The sequence below is a fragment of the Cervus canadensis genome, chromosome 10 (assembly GCF_019320065.1).
Source record: "Cervus canadensis isolate Bull #8, Minnesota chromosome 10, ASM1932006v1, whole genome shotgun sequence".
Taxonomy (NCBI): Eukaryota; Metazoa; Chordata; class Mammalia; order Artiodactyla; family Cervidae; genus Cervus; species Cervus canadensis.
In genome coordinates this window covers 11,105,599-11,125,944 of record NC_057395.1, presented here as the reverse complement: position 1 = coordinate 11,125,944, position 20,346 = coordinate 11,105,599, and the positions used below count along the sequence as shown (strand labels likewise).

The window sequence follows — 20,346 nt, the reverse complement described above, 5'->3', positions numbered from 1 at the left end:
AGAGATACCAAGGGAACATTTCATGCAAAGACAGGGTCAATAAAGGACAGAAATGGTATGGACCTAACAGAAGCAGAAGATATTAAGAAGAGGTGGCAAGAATACACAGAAGAACTGTATAAAAAAGATCTTCATGACCCAGATAATCATCATGGTGTGATCACTCACCTAGAGCCAGACATTCTGGAATGTGAAGTCAAGTGAGCCTTAGGAAGTATCACTACGAACAAAGCTAGTGGAGACGATGGAATTCCAGTTGAGCTATTTCAAATCCTTAAAGATGATGCTGTGGAAGTGCTTCACTCAATATGCCAGCAAATTTGGAAAACTCAGCAGTGGCCACAGGACTGGAAAAGGTCTGTTTTCATTCCAATCCCAAAGAAAGGCAATGCCAAATAATACTCAAACTACTGCACAATTGCACTCATCTCACACGCTAGTAAAATAATGATCAAAATTCTCCAAGCCAGGCTTCAGCAATACGTGAACCGTGAACTTCCAGATGTTCAAGCTGGTTTTAGAAAAGGCAGAGGAACCAGAGATCAAATTGCCAACATCCGCTGGATCATTGATAAAGCAAGAGCGTTCCAGGAAAACATCTATTTCTGCTTTATTGACTATGCCAAAGGCTTTGACTGTGTGGATCACAATAAACTGTGGAAAATTCTGAAAGAGATGGGACTACCAGACCACCTGACCTGCCTCTTGAGAAACCTGTATGCAGGTCAGGAAGCAACAGTTAGAACTGGACATGGAACAACAGACTGGTTCCAAATAGGAAAAGGAGTATGTCAAGGTTGTATATTGTCACCCTGTTTATTTAACTTATATGAAGAGTACATCATGAGAAACACTGGGCTGGAAGAAGCACAAGCTGTAATCAAGATTGCCAGGAGAAATATCAATAACCTCAGATATGCAGATGGCACCACCCTTATGGCAGAAAGTGAAGAGGAACTAAACAGCCTCTTGATGAAAGTGAAAGAGGAGAGTGAAAAAGTTGGCTTAAAGCTCAACATTCAGAAAACTAAGATCATGGCATCTGGTCCCATCACTTCATGGGAAATAGATGGGGAAACAGTGGAAATAGTGTCAGACTTTATTTTTGGGGGCTCCAAAATCACTGCAGATGGTGATTGCAGCCATGAAATTAAAAGATGCTTACCCCTTAGAAGGAAAGTTATGACCAACCTAGACAGCATATATAAAAGCAGAGACATTACTTTGCCAACAAAGTTCCGTCTAGTCAAGGCTATGGTTTTTCCAGTGGTCATGTATGGATGTGAGAGTTGAACTGTGAAGAAAGCTGAGCACCAAAGAATTGATGCTTTTGAACTGTGGTGTTGGAGAAGACTCTTGAGAGTCCCTTGGACTGCAAGGAGATCCAACCAGTCCATCCCAAAGGAGATCAGTCCTGGGTATTCATTGGAAGGACTGATGCTGAAGCTGAAACTCCAATACTTTGGCCACCTAATGCGAAGAGTTGACTCATTGGAAAAGACCTTGATGCTGGGAGGGATCGGGGGCAGGAGGAGAAGGGGATGACAGAGGATGAGATGGCTGGATGGCATCACCGACTCGATGGACATGAGTTTGAGTAAACTGCGGAGTTGGTGATGGACAGGGAGGCCTGGCGTGCTGGGATTCATGGGGTCGCAAAGAGTCGGATACGACTGAGCGACTGAACTGAACTGAAGACCAATAGAAGGCTGTTTGTCGACATCAAAAAGCTATTGTTTACTGCAGCCGCCTTCATAAATATCGTAGCTAGATCTTCCGGTTAACTTGATGCAGCTTCTACATTAGCACTTGCTGCTTCACCTTGTTCTTTTATGATATTGAGGTGAATGCTTTCCTTAAACTTCATAAACCAGTCTCTGCTAGTTTCAAAGCTTTCTTCTCCAGTTTCCTTACCTCTCTCAGCCATCACGGAATGGAGGAAAATTAGAGCATTGCCCTGGATTAGGCTCTGACCTAAGGGAATGTTGTGGCTGGTTTCATCTTCTATCCAGACCACCCAGACTTTCTCCATATCGGCAATAATCCACTTTTTTTTTTTTTAATCATTCTTGTGTTTACTGGAGAAACACTTTGAATTTCCTTCAAGAACTTTTCTTTTGCCTTCTCAACTTAGCTAACTTCTTGGTGTGAGACACCTAGCTTTCAGCCTGTCTTAGCTTTTAATATGCCTTCCTCACTAAGCTTAATCATTTCTAGATTCTGATTTAAAGTAAGAGATGTATGACCCTTCCTTTTACTTGAACACTCAGACTCTTGTAGGGTTACTTGACAAGATGCAGGAAAGTATGACCTATAGAGGAAGAGATACCAATTAATAGGAATCAATCCAGAAATGGCAGAGATGGGGTAATAACAGGAAAGAGCACATTAAAAAGCACTGATTGTGTTCCACGTCCTCAAGAAGCTAAAAGAAGGGTTTCCATGTTCATTAGAAACATGGAAAATATAGAAAGATACAACTGAATTTCTAGAGATGAAAAACAGAGTATCTGAGATGAAAATTATACCTGATGGGAATAATGGCAGGTGAGACAGGGCATAAGAAAAGATCAGTGAATTTGAAGTTGTAGCTATAGAAACTATCCAAATCCATACACAGAGAAGATGAATGACTGAAGGAAATGAAAAGAGCGTCAGGGAGCCATGGAACAACTTCGAGTGATTCCACATATAATAATCATGAATTGGAGTCTCTTAGGCAGGCATGGGAAGGGGAGACAGAAAAAATATTGAAGTAATAGTGGCTAAAATTTTTCAGAAACTTCATGAAAATGATGAACTCACATATGCAAGAAATTCCATGACCCCAAAGCACAAGAAACATAAAATTATACTTAAGTACATCATAATCAACTCAGCCAACACCAGTGATAAGGAAGAAAATCTCAAAAGCAGTCAGATGAAAGAGACAACTTACATACAGAGAAACAAATATAAGAATGAAGCACAAAAACTACTAACTACATGGAACTTCCTTGGCAGTCCACTGGTTAAGACGTTTCCTTCCAAAGAGGGGGGTGTGGGTTTGATCCCTGGTCAGGGAGCTAAATTCTACATGCGTCATGGCCAAAAACTCAAACATAAAAATAAACAGAAGCAATACCATACCAAATTCAATAAAGACTTTAAAAATGGTTCACATCAAAAATATCTTAAAACAAGAAAGGAAAAAGAAACTACAAACTAGAATTCCAGGCAAAAGCACGAATGAATCTTACAAACATTGTATCTTACAAACCTTAACTAAAGATGGTACAAAAGCAAATATGTTGGTACAAAAGCATATATGTTGTACAAGTTCATCTATATCAACTTTGAAAAGCAGGGAAAATAACTATGACAGGCAGGGTGTTTATTAAACTTGGGTGACTGGGGATGAGATACTGATTGGGCTGGGAGCCGGGCTGAGGGCTGGATGATAATCCTAAGAATATGTAGTTTCTCTGTCTGCTTTTGATTATTTAATTGGGATCTGCGTATTGTTTGTGTACTTTCCTGAATGTATGTCGCATGTTGATAGAAGAGTTAAAAGAGGAAGAAAGAAAGGGAGGAAATAAGGAAGAGAGAGTAAAGAAAGGAAATTTCAGTGCCAGAGTTTGTAAAACAAAAATTCCCGTGGGGAGCAGTAAGGGTTGTCTACACAGCTGACTTTGATAAACATAGTAAAAAACTAAAAATCCTACTGTGCTCTGGGTTCTGACAATATCAGTTAGGTTTAAGAATAACTAGAATAACTTTGAAACATTTTATGATACTTACAAATAGAATTAAATCACAAGAATTAAAGGAATAAATCTTGCTTTCTAATTTGCCCTGAAGATCATACCAACCATGAGCGTATATTTAGTAATGCAAATAAAAGTAATAAGTAAAGGTATAAGCAAAAAACAGTATATTAAAGAGGATGACATGGGCAAATAGTTATGACAGTAAGCATAATTTAGGTTACTGAGTGTAAAAACCACTCAGTGAAGTAATTTCAATAAAATAATAAGGCTTTAAAAATGCAAAGTTAAAAAAAAAGTATGTTTGGGAAATGAATATCAAAAGAAAGCATGGATAACTACTTTAGAATCTCTCCAGTTAGAATTCTAGCCAAAAATCTCAAGTGAGAAAGAGTTGGTCATTTTATATCAATAAAAATTTAAAGCCCTGATGAAATATAAGAATGATGGGTTTTTATGTGTCAGATGATATAAGAAGATACACTGCAAATAAAATCCAATTGGAAATGCAATGCGGAGTTCACAGATATGATATTATCAGTCAATGACAGAACAAATAGACTAAAAATGACATGACATCTTTTAAAAATGCGATTAACTATGTAGCCCTATTGGAGGGATGGACAGGCTGATCAATGAAACAGAATAAAGAGTTTGGAAATAGACCCCAGGAGATCGGGATTTCAGTACATATTTAGGCTGACATTTCAAAGACAGATGACTCAATAAATGGCATTAAAACAACTAGTTGGCCATTTGAAAAAATAAACTGTATCCCAATCTCATCCCTTATGCCAACTTAAATTCCAAAAGGAGCAAAGATGAAATGTAAAAATGAAACTATAAAAATACTAGCTAAAAACCAAAGGGTGTGTGTGTATATATATATATATATATATATACACAAAATTTATATAAAGTTTATATGTATATAAAATTTTTTAGTTTTGAAATAAGGACTGCCTTTTGAAATGTGAATGTATACAGACACATGATTGCATTATCAAATATGTGCACATAGATGTGTATAGCACTATATGTGTACATAAGTCCACATATGTCATAAAAGAGGAAGGTTAGTGGCTAAAGCTGAATATATAGATTTTGACATGATAAAGTGTGTAATCAAATTCTAAAGAAAGCTACTAGGAAACGTATTCTCAGCCTAAATGACAACAAATCAGTTTTCTTACTCCAAAAATAAAAACTTCATAAATCAATAATAATAATACTGTAAACAACTCAAGATGAAAATGGGCAAAGGATTCAACTGTAATTCACAAAAGAGAAAATGCAGTCATTGTAGATATGAAGACATGGCCTATCTCTTCATTTCTTTAAGATGCAAATAAAACATGATTTCAGTATCTTCTTCTCCTGAATATCAGACATTTAAATAGGATTGAAAGTACACAGAATTGGTATGAAGAAGGCATCCAAACATGCTCACACAGCGTTGGTGGGCGATTAAAGGGCATAACCTCCTCATCAGCAATTTTGACAAAATGTCATAAAAGCTAAACTGTTTACCCTTTGATCCAAGAGTTATGCTTTAAGAATTTATCTTAAAGTAACAACCACCAAAAGTATAGAGAGAAGTATTCACAAAAATGCTCAGTGCAGTGCTGTGTTTGATGGCGAAAACAAAAAACAAAAGGGAATATCCCCAAATTTGTCCATAACATGGACTATAATGCATCTTATAAAATTTCTGAAGAAATTACAATGACAGTGTAAGCTGCTTATAAAATGTAAACTAAAAAAGAATCAAAACTTAGATTCATTGCAATGCCAGGGTACATTTATGTATTTCTGTATATTTGTGTATGTATGTGTGTAGATACATTTTTTGTATTTGGACATACACAAAGACACACACTTATACAGATATGTATGTATGTATACACATATATATACATACATATGTAGGTACATACACACACATATGCAAGCGAATGATAACACTTTATAGAATTAACAATGGCAATCCCTTAGTTGTAAAATTACTGATAATTCCCAATACCTGTATTAAGTGTTTCTTTGCGAAAACTGCCTTTCTTTTGTAACTACAAGAAATAATTTTAGCAATAATTTACATTAGGATAGTAAATTTTATTGGCCCTAGAAAGTAAGAAATAGAGAACTAATAAAAACTAAGAATAACTTAGAAATAATCAAGTTCACTTTAACCTAGGTTTAAATTTCATCTTTATCTGGGGTATTTTTAGACATAGTGAAAGTAAAACTTGGACCAATAGCAGCAATCAAGTTTCAAGCTTAACAAAAGGAATAATTTCTATTATCTTTAAGAGATGCATCAGAGAAACAGTCTTTGTTCTTAGGAAGATCTGAGCATCTAATAATCTATAAATAACAAAGCTATATTATTGTTGCTATTGTTTAAAAAACAGTCTATTTACCTACCAAGAGAGTTTAGGTTTATCCTCCTCTAGAAATGTTTGACCCTAGACTGATGTTCCCAGACCAATTTTAATGCGAATTAATTAAAGCATTAGCTTGAGCCAAACTTAATTACCAGGCCTTCAAGAAACAATCCTGTGATCCATTTCTAAAGGAAAGTGAATGGGTTTTTGGATTATCTGTTCTAATGGCCCCTTCCCATTAGTATGGATGACTGAGTTCACTGTATAAAAAATATATGTATAAACTGTAGGATCCTTTATGTTCTTTTGTTTCCTCTGCCAGGAGGGATTAGGCCAAAGGACAGTGGGTAGAATTCAACCAGACTGAATGTAGAGAGGCAAACATAAAGCGTGCCCCCATGGGGTCAAGAAGGTGGATGGAATGTGGTATGTCTGAGTGGCTGCAGAGAAAGGCAGATGGACTGGAGCCCCGAAAGTCATCATTAACACACAGCAGGCCTGCAGACAGGGCTTGGCGCTCACACATACCCCCTCCTCCAACAACACACCAAATCCTGGCGTGTCTCAGGAAGGAGCAACTATGAGCATTTTTGGATTTCAAAGCTGAGAACCTCATTTCTTTCCCCTTTTTTCACTACTTTGTTTTCAGAATCAATGCAAAGAAATAGAGGAAAACAATACAGTGGGAAATAGAATAGAAAACAATAGAATGGGAAAGACTAGAGATCTCTTCAAGAAAATTAGAGATACCAAAGGAATATTTCATTGCAACGATGGGCACAATAAAGGACAGAAATGCTGTGGACCTAACAGAAGCAGAAGATGTTAAGAAGAGGTGGCAAGAATACACAGAAGAACTATACAAAAAAGACCTTCACGACCCAGATATTCACAATGGTGTGATCACTCACCTAGAGCCAGATATCCTGGAATGTGAAGTCAAGTGGGACTTAGGAAGCATCACTATGAACAAAGCTAGTGGAGTTGAGCTATTTCAAATCCTAAAAGATGATGCTGTTAAAGGACTATATGCTCAATAAGCCAGCAAGTTTGGAAAACTCAGCAGTGGCCACAGGACTGGAAAAGGTCTGTTTTCATTCCAATCCCAAAGAAAGGCAATGCCAAAAAATGCTCAAAGTACTGCACAATTGCACTTATCTCACATGTTAGCAAAGTAATGCTCAAAATTGTCCAAGCCAGGCTTCAACAGTATATGACCCGTGAACTTCCAGATACTCAAGCTGGATTTAGAAAAGGCAGAGGAACCAGAGATCAAATTTCCAACATCCATTGGATCATCAAAAAAGCAAGAGAGTTGCAAAAGAACATCTACTTATGCTTTATTGATTATGCCAAAGCCCTTGACTGTATGGACCACAACAAACTCTGGAAAATTCTTAAAGACATGGGAATACCAGACCACCTGACCTGACTCCTGAGAAATCTGTATGCAGGTCAGGAAGCAACAGTTAGACATGGAACATGTTGGACATGGAACAACAGACTGGTTAAAATAGGGAAAGGAGTACGTCAAGGCTGTATATTGTCACCCTGCTTATTTAACTTATATGCAGAGTACATCATGAGAAATGCTGGGCTGGAGGAAGCACAAGCTGGAATCAAGATTGCCAGGAGAAATATCAGTAACTTCAAATATACAGAGGACACCACCCTTATGGCAGAAAGTGAAGAAGAACTAAAAAGAGCCTCTTGATGAAAGTGAAAGAGGAGAGTGAAAAAGTTGGCTGAAAGCTCAACATTCAGAAAACTAAGATCATGGCATCTGTTCCCATCACTTCATGGCAAATAGATGGGGAAACAGTGGAAACAGTGTCAGACTTTATCTTCAGGGGCTCTAAAATCACTGCAGATGGTGATTGCAGCCATGAAATTAAAAGATGCTTGCTCCTTGGAAGAAAAGTTATGACCAACCTAGACAGCATATTAAAAAGCAGAGACATTACTTTGACAGCAAAGGTCCATCTAGTCAAAGCTGTGGTTTTTCCAGTTGTCATGTATGGATGTGAGAGTTGAACTATAAAGAAAGTTGAACACTGAAGAACTGATGCTTTTGAACTGTGGTGTTGGCAAAGACTCTTGAGAGTCCCTTGGACTGCAAGGAGATCCAACCAGTCCATCCTAAAGGAGATCAGTCCTGGTGTTCATTGGAAGGACTGATGCTGAAGCTGAAAGTCCAATACTTTGGCCACCTTATGAGAAGGGTTGACTCACTGGAAAAGACCCTGATGCTGGGAGGGATCGGGGGCAGGAGGAGAAGGGGACGACAGAGGATGAGACGGTTGGATGGCATCACCAACTCAATGGACATGAGTTTGAGTAAACTGCAGGAGTTGGTGATGGACAGGGAGGCCTGGCATGCTGCAATCCATGGGGTTGCAAAGAGTCAGACATGACTGAGTGACTGAACTGAATGTCAGAAAAATGAGAAAGAAGAAAATGTATGTATTTTTGGCCCAAGAGAAAATTGCATATATGTGGAATCTAGAAAAATGGTACAGATGAACCTATATACAGGGCAGGAACAGAGATGCAGACACAGAGATGGGCAGACAAGGGTGAGGGGGATTAGAGCGGATGGGATGAATTGTGAGATTGGGATCAACATATATACACTACCATGTGTAAAACAGACGGCTAGTGTCAATCAAGTGTATAGCATAGGGAGCTCAGTCAGTGCTCTGTCTGACCTAAAGGGGTGGGATGGTGGGGGGAGGCAGTGGGAGGGAGGTCCAGGGTGAGGGGAAAGAGAAAAATATGCATACATATAGCTGAGTCACTTTGTTGTATAGCAGAAGGTAATGCAATATTGTAAAGCAACTATACCCACTCCCCCCCCAAAAAAAGAATGAGACAAGTTAAGGGCAGTGGAGAGAAATAATTCTAAAAGCTTTGCAACGGCCTCTTATCCTCCAAGTGAGTCAACAGTCCTTACTAGTTGCAGAGAACATCCCTAGTACACATCACAGCCTTAGGCTGCCAGCCCAGGTGGTCCTGCCCCATCAGCAGTCCCAGTCCGTGGTGAATTGCCATCTTACTATTCCTGATGGACTTTCTCTGAAAATGTGTGGAGAACTGGGAATGGAGACACTCTGCAGTAAAGTGGCTGCTTCTGCTTCTCTCTGAATGGCCTGCTAGTCCCCGTCACTGTACAAAGGCAGATCACAGATAATGAGTTAAGTTTCCAGCAAAGACTAGGAGGAGTTATTATGGTCAGTTCCCATCAACAGTGGCAAAGATGGTTGTTGTTCAGTCATTAAGTCGTGTCCAACTCTTTACAACCCCATGGTCTGCAGAACACCAGGCTTCTCTGTCCTTCACCACCTTCTGGAGTTTGCTCAAACTCATGTCCATTGAGTCAATGGTGCTAACAGCTCAGCCTCTGCCATCCCCTTCTCCTCCTGCCTTCAATCTTTCCCAGCATCAAGGTCTTTTCTAGTGAGTTGACTCTTCACATCAGGTGGCCCAAAGTATTGGAGCTTCAGCTTCAGGATCAGTCCTTCCAATGAATATTCAGGGTTGATTTCCTTTAGGATTGACTGGTTTGATCTCCTTGCTGTCCAAGAGACTCTAATTCAAAAGCATCAGTTCTTCAGCACTTAGTCTTCTTTATGGTCCACTTCTCACATCCATACATGCCTACTGGAAAAAACATAGCTTGGACTATATAGACTTTTGTCAGCAAAGTGATATCTTTGTTTTTTAATGTGCTGTCTAGGTTTGTGATAGCTTTTCTTCCAAGGAGCTAGCATCTTCATTTCATGGCTGCAGTCACCATCAGCAGTGATTTTGGAGCCCAAGAAAATAAAATCTGTCACTGTTTCTGCTTTATCCCCATCTATTTGCCTTGAAGTGATGGGACCAGATGCCATGATTTTGTTTTTCGAATGTTGAGTTTTAAGTCAGCTTTTTCACTCTCCTCTTTCACCCTCATCAGGAGGCTCTTTAGTTCCTCTTCACTTTCTGCCATTAGAGTGGTATCATGTGCATTTCTGAGGTTGTTAATATTTCTCCTAGCAATCTTGATTTCACAACAAGGCTGTGATCCCTGAAAGGGGTTAGAGAATGAGGCTCACTCAAGACTGAAGTTTCCCTCAACATCATCCTCCCAGTAGACAAATGTCAGGGATGACTAGAAAGTTTACCAGGAGACATAGCTCTTATAACGCCAAAGGTAGACTCTAAGCTATTAGTGTCTGTTGCGGTAGTTTAGTCACTAAGTCAGGTCGGACACTTTTGTGACCCCATGGACTGTAGGCCACCAGGCTCCTCTGTCCATGGGATTTCCCAGGCAAGAATACTGGAGTGGGTGGCCATTTCCTTCTCCAGGGGATCCTCCTGACCCAGGGATCAAACCTGCATCTTCTCCATTGGTAGGTGTATTCTTTACCACTGAGCCACCAGGGAAGCCCAAGATAGTATCTAGCGGATTGTTTTGGAGGGTGGGGAGGGCTTTTTTTCCTAAAGATAATGAAATGGAAGCCCAAAGAGATGGTGATTTGCCTAAAACATTCAGTTCTTCTTCCAAGATTCTTTGCAATAAATATAGCACATGTAGTGCTCACCCTTAGTGCTTCGTTGCTAATGGAAGTAAGTTACAGTCCCTAATTACTATTTACTGACATTGATGAGGACTATAATGGAGGGCCAATTAATTAAACATTTATTGATCACTCTTTATTAGTAGGTGTTAGGCAGAGAAGCTTCCCAGATGCAATGGTGAAGAATCTGCCTGCCAATGCAGGTAGACATAAGAAACATGGGTTTGATCCCTGGGTCAGGAAGATCCCTTGGAGGAATAAACAGCAACCCACTCCAGTTTTCTTGCTGGAAAATACCATGAACAGAGGAGCCTGGTGGGCTATAGTCCATAGGATTGGGAAGAGTCGACCACAACGGAGCAATTGAGCACATGCACACACTAGGCAGAGAAATATGAATAAAACAATGTTTAACATCACAGTGCTTACAACCTGATAAGGGAAATGAACACAGATACAGCTATATTATAGTGTGATGAGAATAATAAATAGGTGAGTAAATAACATAACTAAATAGGCAGATGAACTCAATGTGCAAAGATGTGATCACTTTGTATGGTACCCAGAGGTGAAAAGGATGGAAATGATTTTGGGGGATAAAGATTCTGCCCCAGAATAAAGACTTTTCTGCCCTCTATAAAGACTTTTGGGGACTTCCCTGGTGGTCCAGGGGCTAAGACTCCATGCTTCCCAGGTGGCACTAGTGGTAAACAACCCGCCTGCCAATGCAGAAGACATAAAAGATGCAGGTTCAACCCCTGGGTCAGGAAGATCCCCTGGAGGAGGAAATGGCAACCTACTCCAGTATTCTTGCCTGAAGAATCCCATGACTAGAGGAGCAAGGGTAACAGTCCACAGGGTCACAAAGAGTCAGATGCAACTAAAGTGACTTAGCACACAGCACAGGTCCAGCTCCAGGGGTTAAGACTCCATGTCTCCAATGCAAGGGGCATGGGTCTGATCCCTGGTTGGAGAATCTAAGATCCCACGTGCTGTGTGGTGTAGCTAAAAGAAAAAAAGGCTTTTGTATCATGACATAGTCCAGTTAGACATAGTCTAATTTGGAATTCTCATACATTTCTGGTGAGACTATAAAATGGAACGAACTCTTCAGAACACTGTATTTCAGGAGTTAGTCAAGCTAAACATATGTGTTGCCTCTTACTTAACCATTTCACTCCTGGGTTTATACCCAAGTGACATGAATACGTATGTCCCTCAAAAGACATATACAAAAATGTTTTTAACAGTGTTATTCATTTAGCCCCAAACTGACACATATTCATGCAATGGAATAATATACATCAGTGATAAAGAATAGACAATTGATACATGCGGTGGCAAGGATTACTCTTACAGAAAACATAAAGTAAAATAATAAAGAGCACAGACTTTATATTCTGTTTAGGTGACCTGGGTACCTACTCTTGTCTCATAGGAGCCACTGCAGGTCACATGGTCTCAGGCAGGGAAAGAGGATCTTTTCGCCGAAGTAGAGACAACTTGGGGAAAATGATGCATCTCCTTTAGGGATGTATGCAGGCTAAGAGCCCAAGAACCTCTGCTTCAGCTTTGTATCTGTAACCTCTAGCTCTGGAATTTTTTTTTTTTGTAATGTAACAGTTAAGTATCCTTAGCATAAAATCTTTCATTAATATGATGTAAAATGGACATTTCATTTTCTTCTCTTAGCTCTTAAATGTTCTAAACTCCACAGGGGAGACGAGGAGAACCCAAGGGGATGAGGGAGAAATGCTTTCCTAGATAATCAGCCTTGGAGTAATCAAGAGTTGGCTGAATTCCCTCCTGACCTTTGCTGCATTTGGTCAGTGTTTTATGAGAATGGTTGCGCTATTAGGTGACCCCCATCCCTGTGTGCTGATATTACTCGTTTTTTTATGCTCTGTTGATGGGAGAATGAAAATACAAGTAGTATTTTAATTTCCTAGGAGTCCTCAATACAGAAAGATATATATAATAAACAGAAATTGAATATAATTAACCCATGCAATCTAGAAATTCTTCAAAATTTCGACTTCCAGGTTGTATCCATTGATGTTCAGTGTATTGATAAGCTAAATACTGATTACACCAATCAGTTCAAAGAAAAGGTTTTTGCCTACATTATCTGGATATTTCCCATTGACTAATCGATATAAATTTGATAATTTACAAAATGAGATATTCGCCTTCTGCTTTGGTTCAGAACTGTTCTCTATCTCTCCAGGCATAATCAAAGCATGGTTTCTGAAATGTTTGTCTTTTCAAACCAGGGATAAAGCTATAGCCATCCATATCATATTTATTTTTCAATCGCTGTTCTTAACAGGGCAAGAGAACGAGTCAACGAAGAATGAAGTAAAAATTGAGGCAGAGTCGCAGAGTTCATATATGGAAACAGAAGGTATTGAAACCAGAATATATTGCTATCTGAGGATGAGGTGACGCGGTCATGACTTCTGTACACACTGGTGTGTGTGAGCAGGGTGCATGCATGCTTTTAGGCAGTGATTCTGGAGAGTGGCTATGGTGGTCTCCTTATGTGACCGTTGAAACTTGGAGGGGAAAAAAGAACTTTACCTTTCTGAGCTTTAGTCACTGCTTTCTCACGCATTCCAACTAAAACATCTCTGAGCTTCCTTCTGTCCCATTCTATTTAGAGCTTTCATCAAACCAAGAAGATGCCATGATTGTGGAGCACCCAGAAGTGACCCCACTGACAGACGACCAAGAAGAAAGCGAAGATGAAAAAGGTAGGCCTGCTCTTAAATTACCCAGTCAAGAATTGAGAGTTTCTTTGGATTCCTGCCTAGAATCCAACCATCTGCATTATCCTCATTCAATTGCAGACTGTCAAGGGGCAAAATGAATATTTCTTTAATTCTGAACTTACTTTTGAAAGTAAAATAAAATCCAGAAGTAGTGAAAGAAGATACTTGTAACAGTTTTTCATTCTTTCAAGGAGTATGAGGATGTTTTTATTATTAATTTAGATTCAGTTTTTTAATTATAGTTTTGAGAAAACCTCTAAGAAACAGATATTATGAACTAGATGGATGAAAGTCTTAGAAACTCTGAAATGGCTTTAAAACAACTAAATTAACCATTTTGTATTGATTTCATTCTGTCATCCTTCATATGGTAGTGATTAAGGAAGCAATTTGTATAAAATACATGCATTGTATAAACCTTCTAAATTATAAGTTTGTCCACTAATATTAGGATACAATAATTTTGAGTACTGGTAAAAAAAAGAATAAGTGAGCATTATAATGATTTCAGAGAACATTAGAGGAATGGTCACTTTGTAAATTTTAATGTAGCATTTGGGGCAAGAAGCCAATATATTAAAAGTGGACATTAAAAATTTATCAAAGAAATTTATTAAAGAACTTAAAGAATTTAAAAGGAGCTAAGAATGGGAAGTAAAAAAGAAAATAGTTTGTCTCCTATACTGTATCATAAATCATACCATTCTTAAATATGTGTTTGCAAGGTAGTTACAGAGTAATAACTTGACAGGCCTTGTTTATAGAACACAGTGATCAATTTTGTTTCCAAATGAAAATGCAGACATGATCTCAATTGTAAAATCAGGTCAATAGTAAGTACAGCTTCCAAATTACAAACTCTTTTTTGGCAGCAGCATTGACACAGTTTAATTACCAAGTCATGTTAGTGATTTTGAGATTTTTTTTTTTATTCCACTGCATTTAGAGCACAATATTCTTCTATGTCTTTTGTCTAATGACCTTTTCTCTAACAGCAAATCCTAGTTCAGACTCATGACACCCCATTCCTGGCAGGTTAAGTAAATATTTGGAGAATTTTATGTCTGAAAATGATAATAGAAAATTGATACAACCCTCACTTGAAATAGAGATACATGGCCTTGCTGCTTTTGTTACTGTACACAAGTTCATGTGCCCAATTCACAGTGAGGCCAAACAAATGGAAATGTCAGAGTTCTGAGCAAAGAAACATTTATTGCAGGGACATATAAGGAGAACAGGTGGCTTATGCTCAAAAAATCGCAAACTCCCTGGAGGGTTTCAGCAAAGCGTTTTCAAAGGCCAGGTGAGGGAGAGGAATCCAAGGGTGTGTAATCTGTCTATAGCAGAAATTATTTACTTTTTATGTCATACTTCAAGACATGCAAATGAGGAACATCAAACAACTGGTTCGTTGTCCTTTTCTTCACTTTGCCTACAAGGGAAAATGTCCGTTCTCAGCACACATTGACTTGTCACCCTTCTCCCAGTGGTTTCTCCAGCATGCGGCGTTCCTCTAGTTACTGAAGAGCTCAGTTCTCTCCCGTAGAGATCGATGCCAATCCTCTTCTGCACATGGATGGATGGCACATGGGAAAGAAGTGACATCAAATTCTGCTACTTGCTTGTGTCAACTTTGAAGTTGAATTTCTTTGTTAAGGGACTCCTCTGGTGGTCTGTCAACTTAAAAAATTATTCACATCCTGTAAGTTGAGAGTTTTGGTTTACTCAATGGGAATTTTCAGGACTTCAAGCCCAGGAGACAGTGCCTCAGAGAACTACTCCAAAGAGGCAAAGCAGGTAGCCGACTTATATAGAACTTTCACAATAAAGGGCAGGTAGTCTGAACATCAAAAGATTATTGTTAATTAAAGGAAAACCAGATATCTCAAGTTAAGGAATTTAGCACTTTTCTATGTATGAGAAGACTTTTCTATGTATGAGTTTGGGCTCACCGAAATCATTCCTTTGATACACACCTCCCCTGTCCACGGCCAGTATCCTGTATTTTCACATCCCAAGTTTCCTCAGGGCTCACTGTGGGGAGTGACTGCAAGGAGTAGCTACTAGATGGCAGGTATTCTTTTCTTTCTTGAGTTCTGTCAGGGCTCACCAGCCCACTGTTGGCAATGGCTGCAGTTGCTGATGACGGTGACATCCTTCGTTTACTGATATGACAGGAAATATTCCATTCCTCAGTCCAGGGGTTAAGAGTCCATGCTCCCACTGCAGAGGCCATGGATTCCATCCCTAGCTGTAGAATCAAGATCCCTACCCCCACAAAAAAAAATATAACTTCTTTGTTATATGTTCTGCCTTGAATTTGTTCTTGTTCAGTTGCTAACCTGTGTCTGAATCTTTGGACCCATGAACTGCAGCACACCAGGCTTCCCTGTCCTTCACTATCTCCCTGCGTTTGTTCAAACTCATGTCCATTGAGTCAGTGATGCCATCCAACCATCTCATCCTCTGTCTCCCCCTTCTCCTCTTGCTCTCAATCTCCCCCAACATCAGGGTCTTTTCCAATGAGTAGGCTCTTCAGATCAGATGGCCAACGTACTGGAGCTTCAGCTTCAACATCAGTCCTTCCAATGAATATTCAGGGTTTATTTCCTTTAGGATTGACTGGTTTGATCTCCTTGCTGTCTAAGGGACTCTCAAGAGTCTTCTCCAGCACCACATTTCAAAAGCATCAATTCTTCGGTGCTCAGCCTTCTTTATGGTCCAACTCTCACATCTGTACATGATTACTGGAAAAATCATACCTTGGAATAGATAGAGGTTTGTTGGCAAAGTGATGTCTCTCCTTTTTAATCTGCTGTCTAAATTTATCATAGCTTTCCTTCCAAGGAGCAAGTGTCTTTTAATTTCATGGCTGCAGTCACCATCAGCAGTGATTTTGGAGTCCAAAAAAAGAAAATCTGTCACTTTTCCCCATCTATTTGCCATGAAGTGATGGGACCAGATGCCATTATCTTTGTTTTTTGAATGTTGAGTTTTAAACCAGCTTTTTCACTCTTCTATTTCACCTTCATCAAGAAGCTCTTTAGCTCCTCTTCACTTTCTGCCATTAAAGTGGTATCATCTGCATATCTGAGGTTGTTAATATTTCTCCTGGCAATCTTGATTCCAGCTTGTGAGTCATTTCGCATGATGTACTCTGCATGTAAGTTAAATAAACAGAGTGACAATACACAGCCTTGAGGTACTCCTTTCCCAATTTGGAACCAGTCTGTTGTTCCATGTCTGATTCTAACTGTTGCTTCTTGCCCTGCATATAGGTTTCTTAGGAGACAGATTAGGTGGTGTGGTATATTTTTGTTTAAATTTGAAATAACTTGAAATTAATCACCCCCTCATCTTATTCCTTGCTTCAAAGTAAGAGTTTAAAGCTATTCTGTTGCCTATAAGGAAAATAAAGGAAGGAAAAGGAAGTGATAAGGATTTGGGGATGGATTTGGGGTGTGATGCCTTGGCCCCACCCCCACTGGCAAGGGGCTGAACCTGGGCAAGTGAGTTACCCTTTCAGTGCCTCAGTTTCCTCATCGGTAGGAGGGGGATGACTAAAGTACCTGTCACATGTGGCTGTGATGAAACTTTAATGAGTTAACACTTGTAAAGCAATTCCAACAGCACTGGACACACAGAAAGCATACCCTAAGTGTTCAGTATTTGTCATAATTGGATAAATTGGTGACAAAGTCAAGAGAACCCGCATGTGGAGTTCCTCAAGTCCATTCCCATTTTGAAGCCATAAAAATTTCACACCTTATCCTTTAACAGCAAATTGTTCTGCCCATTTCATTCTAAATACCATCTGTTACAGGCTCATTTTGGTATATGTGTTTAATCCATAAAGATAGAACAATTAATGAAAGGTAAGGAGACATTTCTCTGTATTCAGAATTTTTTTTTTGTCAAAACCTCAATCTTCTGTTTGAGAAATGCTGATTCAACTATAATTTCTATTTTTGTTCTGGGTTTTTAAAAAAAATATCTATTTATCTGGCTGTGCCAAGTCTTAATTGCAGCAAGTGGGGTCTTTTGTTGTGGGATCTAGTTCCCTGACGAGGGATTGAACCTGGGCCCCCTACATTGGGAGCACAGAGTCTTAGCCACTGGACCAGCAGGGAGGTCCCTAATTTCTATTTTTGAAAGAAGATGCCATTAATTTATTGGTAGAGCCAGAGATTAAAAGTAGCAAATAAATTCAAAATTGTAGAGTGTTCTTTAGATTTCTTTTGTTTCATAGAGTTACTGTACAGTCTTATTTGAAAACATTTTGAGAATAAAGTTTGGAATTTTGTGTATATTAATAATGTCTCTAATGGAAAGTTGCACATATGCATTAAGAACCTCTCTAATCAGCAAAAAAATTTTTTAAAAAGAATATTCTGTTAAATTTCTAAGGAAATTGTTTACAACCTTAGAAATATTGATTCTCTTTTGAGAATCTTTCGAAGGAAACAGAAAATAGTTTGAAAGTGGTTCCTTTCAAAACATTCCAGACTAGGAAAAATGTATCTATAGCCTTTACTCTCATTTCACAGCATCCTGCAAGATTAGAAAATATGCTTGATCTTAAGGATATATCTTTGATGGCTCCCAGGTGTGTGGGCACAGATGTTGTAGCATTGTTTTGAAGTTAGCTCTACCAATATATGAGTTTTAAAGAGAAGTGAAAATATTCAGCAGAAGTTCATGCTGATAAAATTACACAGTAGCACAATGGACATGTCCCTAGGAGACCTGAAATACAAAAATTTCAACAGGCATAAAGTGAGGTTTCACATATGGCAGCTTTTCTCATATAGCCACATTGCCTCTTCCTAAATGAGTCCAGTTTTATTCTTTCCCAGCAGGGTCGGTGCACATATGAAATCCAGTAAAATAACATCATTTAGGTTAATAACCAAATAAGAAAGTAACCCTGTAGATCTCCTCTCAAATGGATCTCTTGTTTTAGCATAAAATGTAAATTTAGCCAGCATTAAAATGTTTTTCTGAATATTTTTATTTCTAGTTGAATTTAGAAATATTTAATATAAAATCTTAACTAGATCAACAGAGTATCATTATTTTATCTCATTTTAACTTACATTGCATTATGAGTATATTGGACTTCCTCTCCAAATATTATATAGAACGCATGCATGCCAATTATTTTTCTTGTATCCATCAGTAAGTATAGTAAGGAGTCAGTCAGTCAGTTCAATCGTTCAGTCGTGTCCAACCCATGAATCACAGCACACCAGGCTTCCCTATCCATCACCAACTTCACCAACTCCTGGAGTTTACTCAAACTCATGTCCATCAAATCGGTGATGCCATCCAGCCATCTCATCCTCTGTCGTCCCCTTCTCCTTCTGCCCCCAATCCCTCCCAGCATCAGGGTATTTTCCAATGAGTCAACTCTTCGCATGATGTGGCCAAAGTATTGGAATTTCAACTTCAGCATCAGTCCTAGTAATCCTTTATTTACTTTGGGGTGATCAAAATGTTGATGGAGATTTAAGGTATATTATGGTCCAAGATCTTCTTGGAAGAAGACGAATATTGACAGGCATGCAAGTGAAATATAAACCAGCAACAGATGTAAATTATCACGTCTTTTGGCTTATGCCTTGGCCTCTGATGAACAGGACTATGAGACTGTGTGGAGAACCATGGCTTCTGGCTCTGGTTATGTGGTTCCTGGTAATTCTTTACCTTTTATAAATCCCAGTTTCTGGGGTAGTAAAATGACACGCATGAACTCATTAATGCAGGGATGATATTCTCCAATTTTGTAAACTTTCTCAGGAGGGCCAGCTCTGAAGAACCACATTCTTCTTTTTTTTTTTTGTTTGAGATCACAGCTTCTATTTATCTATAATTTTGGCTGTGCTGGGTCTGTTTTGTGACATGTGGACTTTCTCTAGTTGTGGGACTTGTGCTTCTCTAGAGCTGCAGTACGAGGGTCTCTCTGTTGCAGGGCACAAGCTCTAGAGTAAATGGGCTGAGTAGATGCAATGGACATGCTTCTCTAGTTGTGGGACATGGGCTTAGCTGCTCTGAGGCATATAGGGTCTTGGTTGCCTGACCCGGAATTGAACCCGTGTCCCCTGCATTGGAAGGCAGATTCTTAACCACTTAACTATCAGAAAGTCCCTGAAGACCCACATTCTTGATGAAACAAGGGGTAATGAGATGGGAGCCAGTGGTCATCAACATATTGAGGAAGCTGAAATTGTAGGCTTTACTCAGTTTTATTCTATTGCATTCTATTGATAAAAGTACAGAGGTGTCCTAGACCAGACAAAAAAATCAGCCATGTTAACTTATTTTAGTTCAGGGCTTAACCAATAATTGGAAGCTAGTACTTCCCTGAAGATACTTTAAGTGGGATAAAAAGGGCCACTATCTCAAATTGGGTTGACACACAAACTCTGCCAGGCTAGATTTCCATTGCCCATCTTTCTTAGTTCACATGAGAAATTTTTCTCGTAGTTCCTCTGGCCACTGTTTCATCTTTCAGTGGACACACAGTAAACCACTTTCTCTTCTGCTCCTACCAATCAAGTCCCTGAGGGTTTTATTTTGTCAACAAAATACCACTACACAGCCCTTGGTGTTTTCCATTACTGATGGGATTCTTACAACACTGATAGAGCCCTTTCCCCTCTTCTTGAAAATCAGCCTGCACACCAGCAATGAAGCAACAGCACAAATACACAACGCCTGTGACGTTCAAGCGTTCATATTCCAGTCTGTGCTTCCCGATGGAGAATCACGGTTCAGGCACATTTTTGGTTCAAGCCCAATATTCTAAGAAATTTCATCTTGATTAAATTGATTAACTTACTGGAATTTAGTGTTTTCTGAAGGTCTCTGTATCTTTTCAAAT

At 39.0% G+C, this 20,346-nt stretch overlaps 1 protein-coding gene and 1 long non-coding RNA gene across 4 annotated transcripts in view; one reads left to right on the top strand and one right to left on the bottom strand.

Annotated features, from left to right (window-relative positions):
* Nucleotides 1-20,346, top strand: part of MACROD2 (mono-ADP ribosylhydrolase 2) — a 2,136,932-nt gene that overhangs the window by 2,034,546 nt on the left and 82,040 nt on the right. For all 3 annotated transcript variants that reach the window (XM_043478451.1, XM_043478448.1, XM_043478449.1), the window contains exons 15-16: nucleotides 13,019-13,093; nucleotides 13,350-13,442. In XM_043478451.1, coding sequence (XP_043334386.1) covers nucleotides 13,019-13,093; nucleotides 13,350-13,442 — 168 coding nt within the window. The remainder of the gene's footprint in view (nucleotides 1-13,018; nucleotides 13,094-13,349; nucleotides 13,443-20,346) is intronic.
* Nucleotides 1-20,346, bottom strand: part of LOC122447822 — a 127,222-nt gene that overhangs the window by 36,693 nt on the left and 70,183 nt on the right. The gene's annotated exons all lie outside the window — the stretch shown is intronic.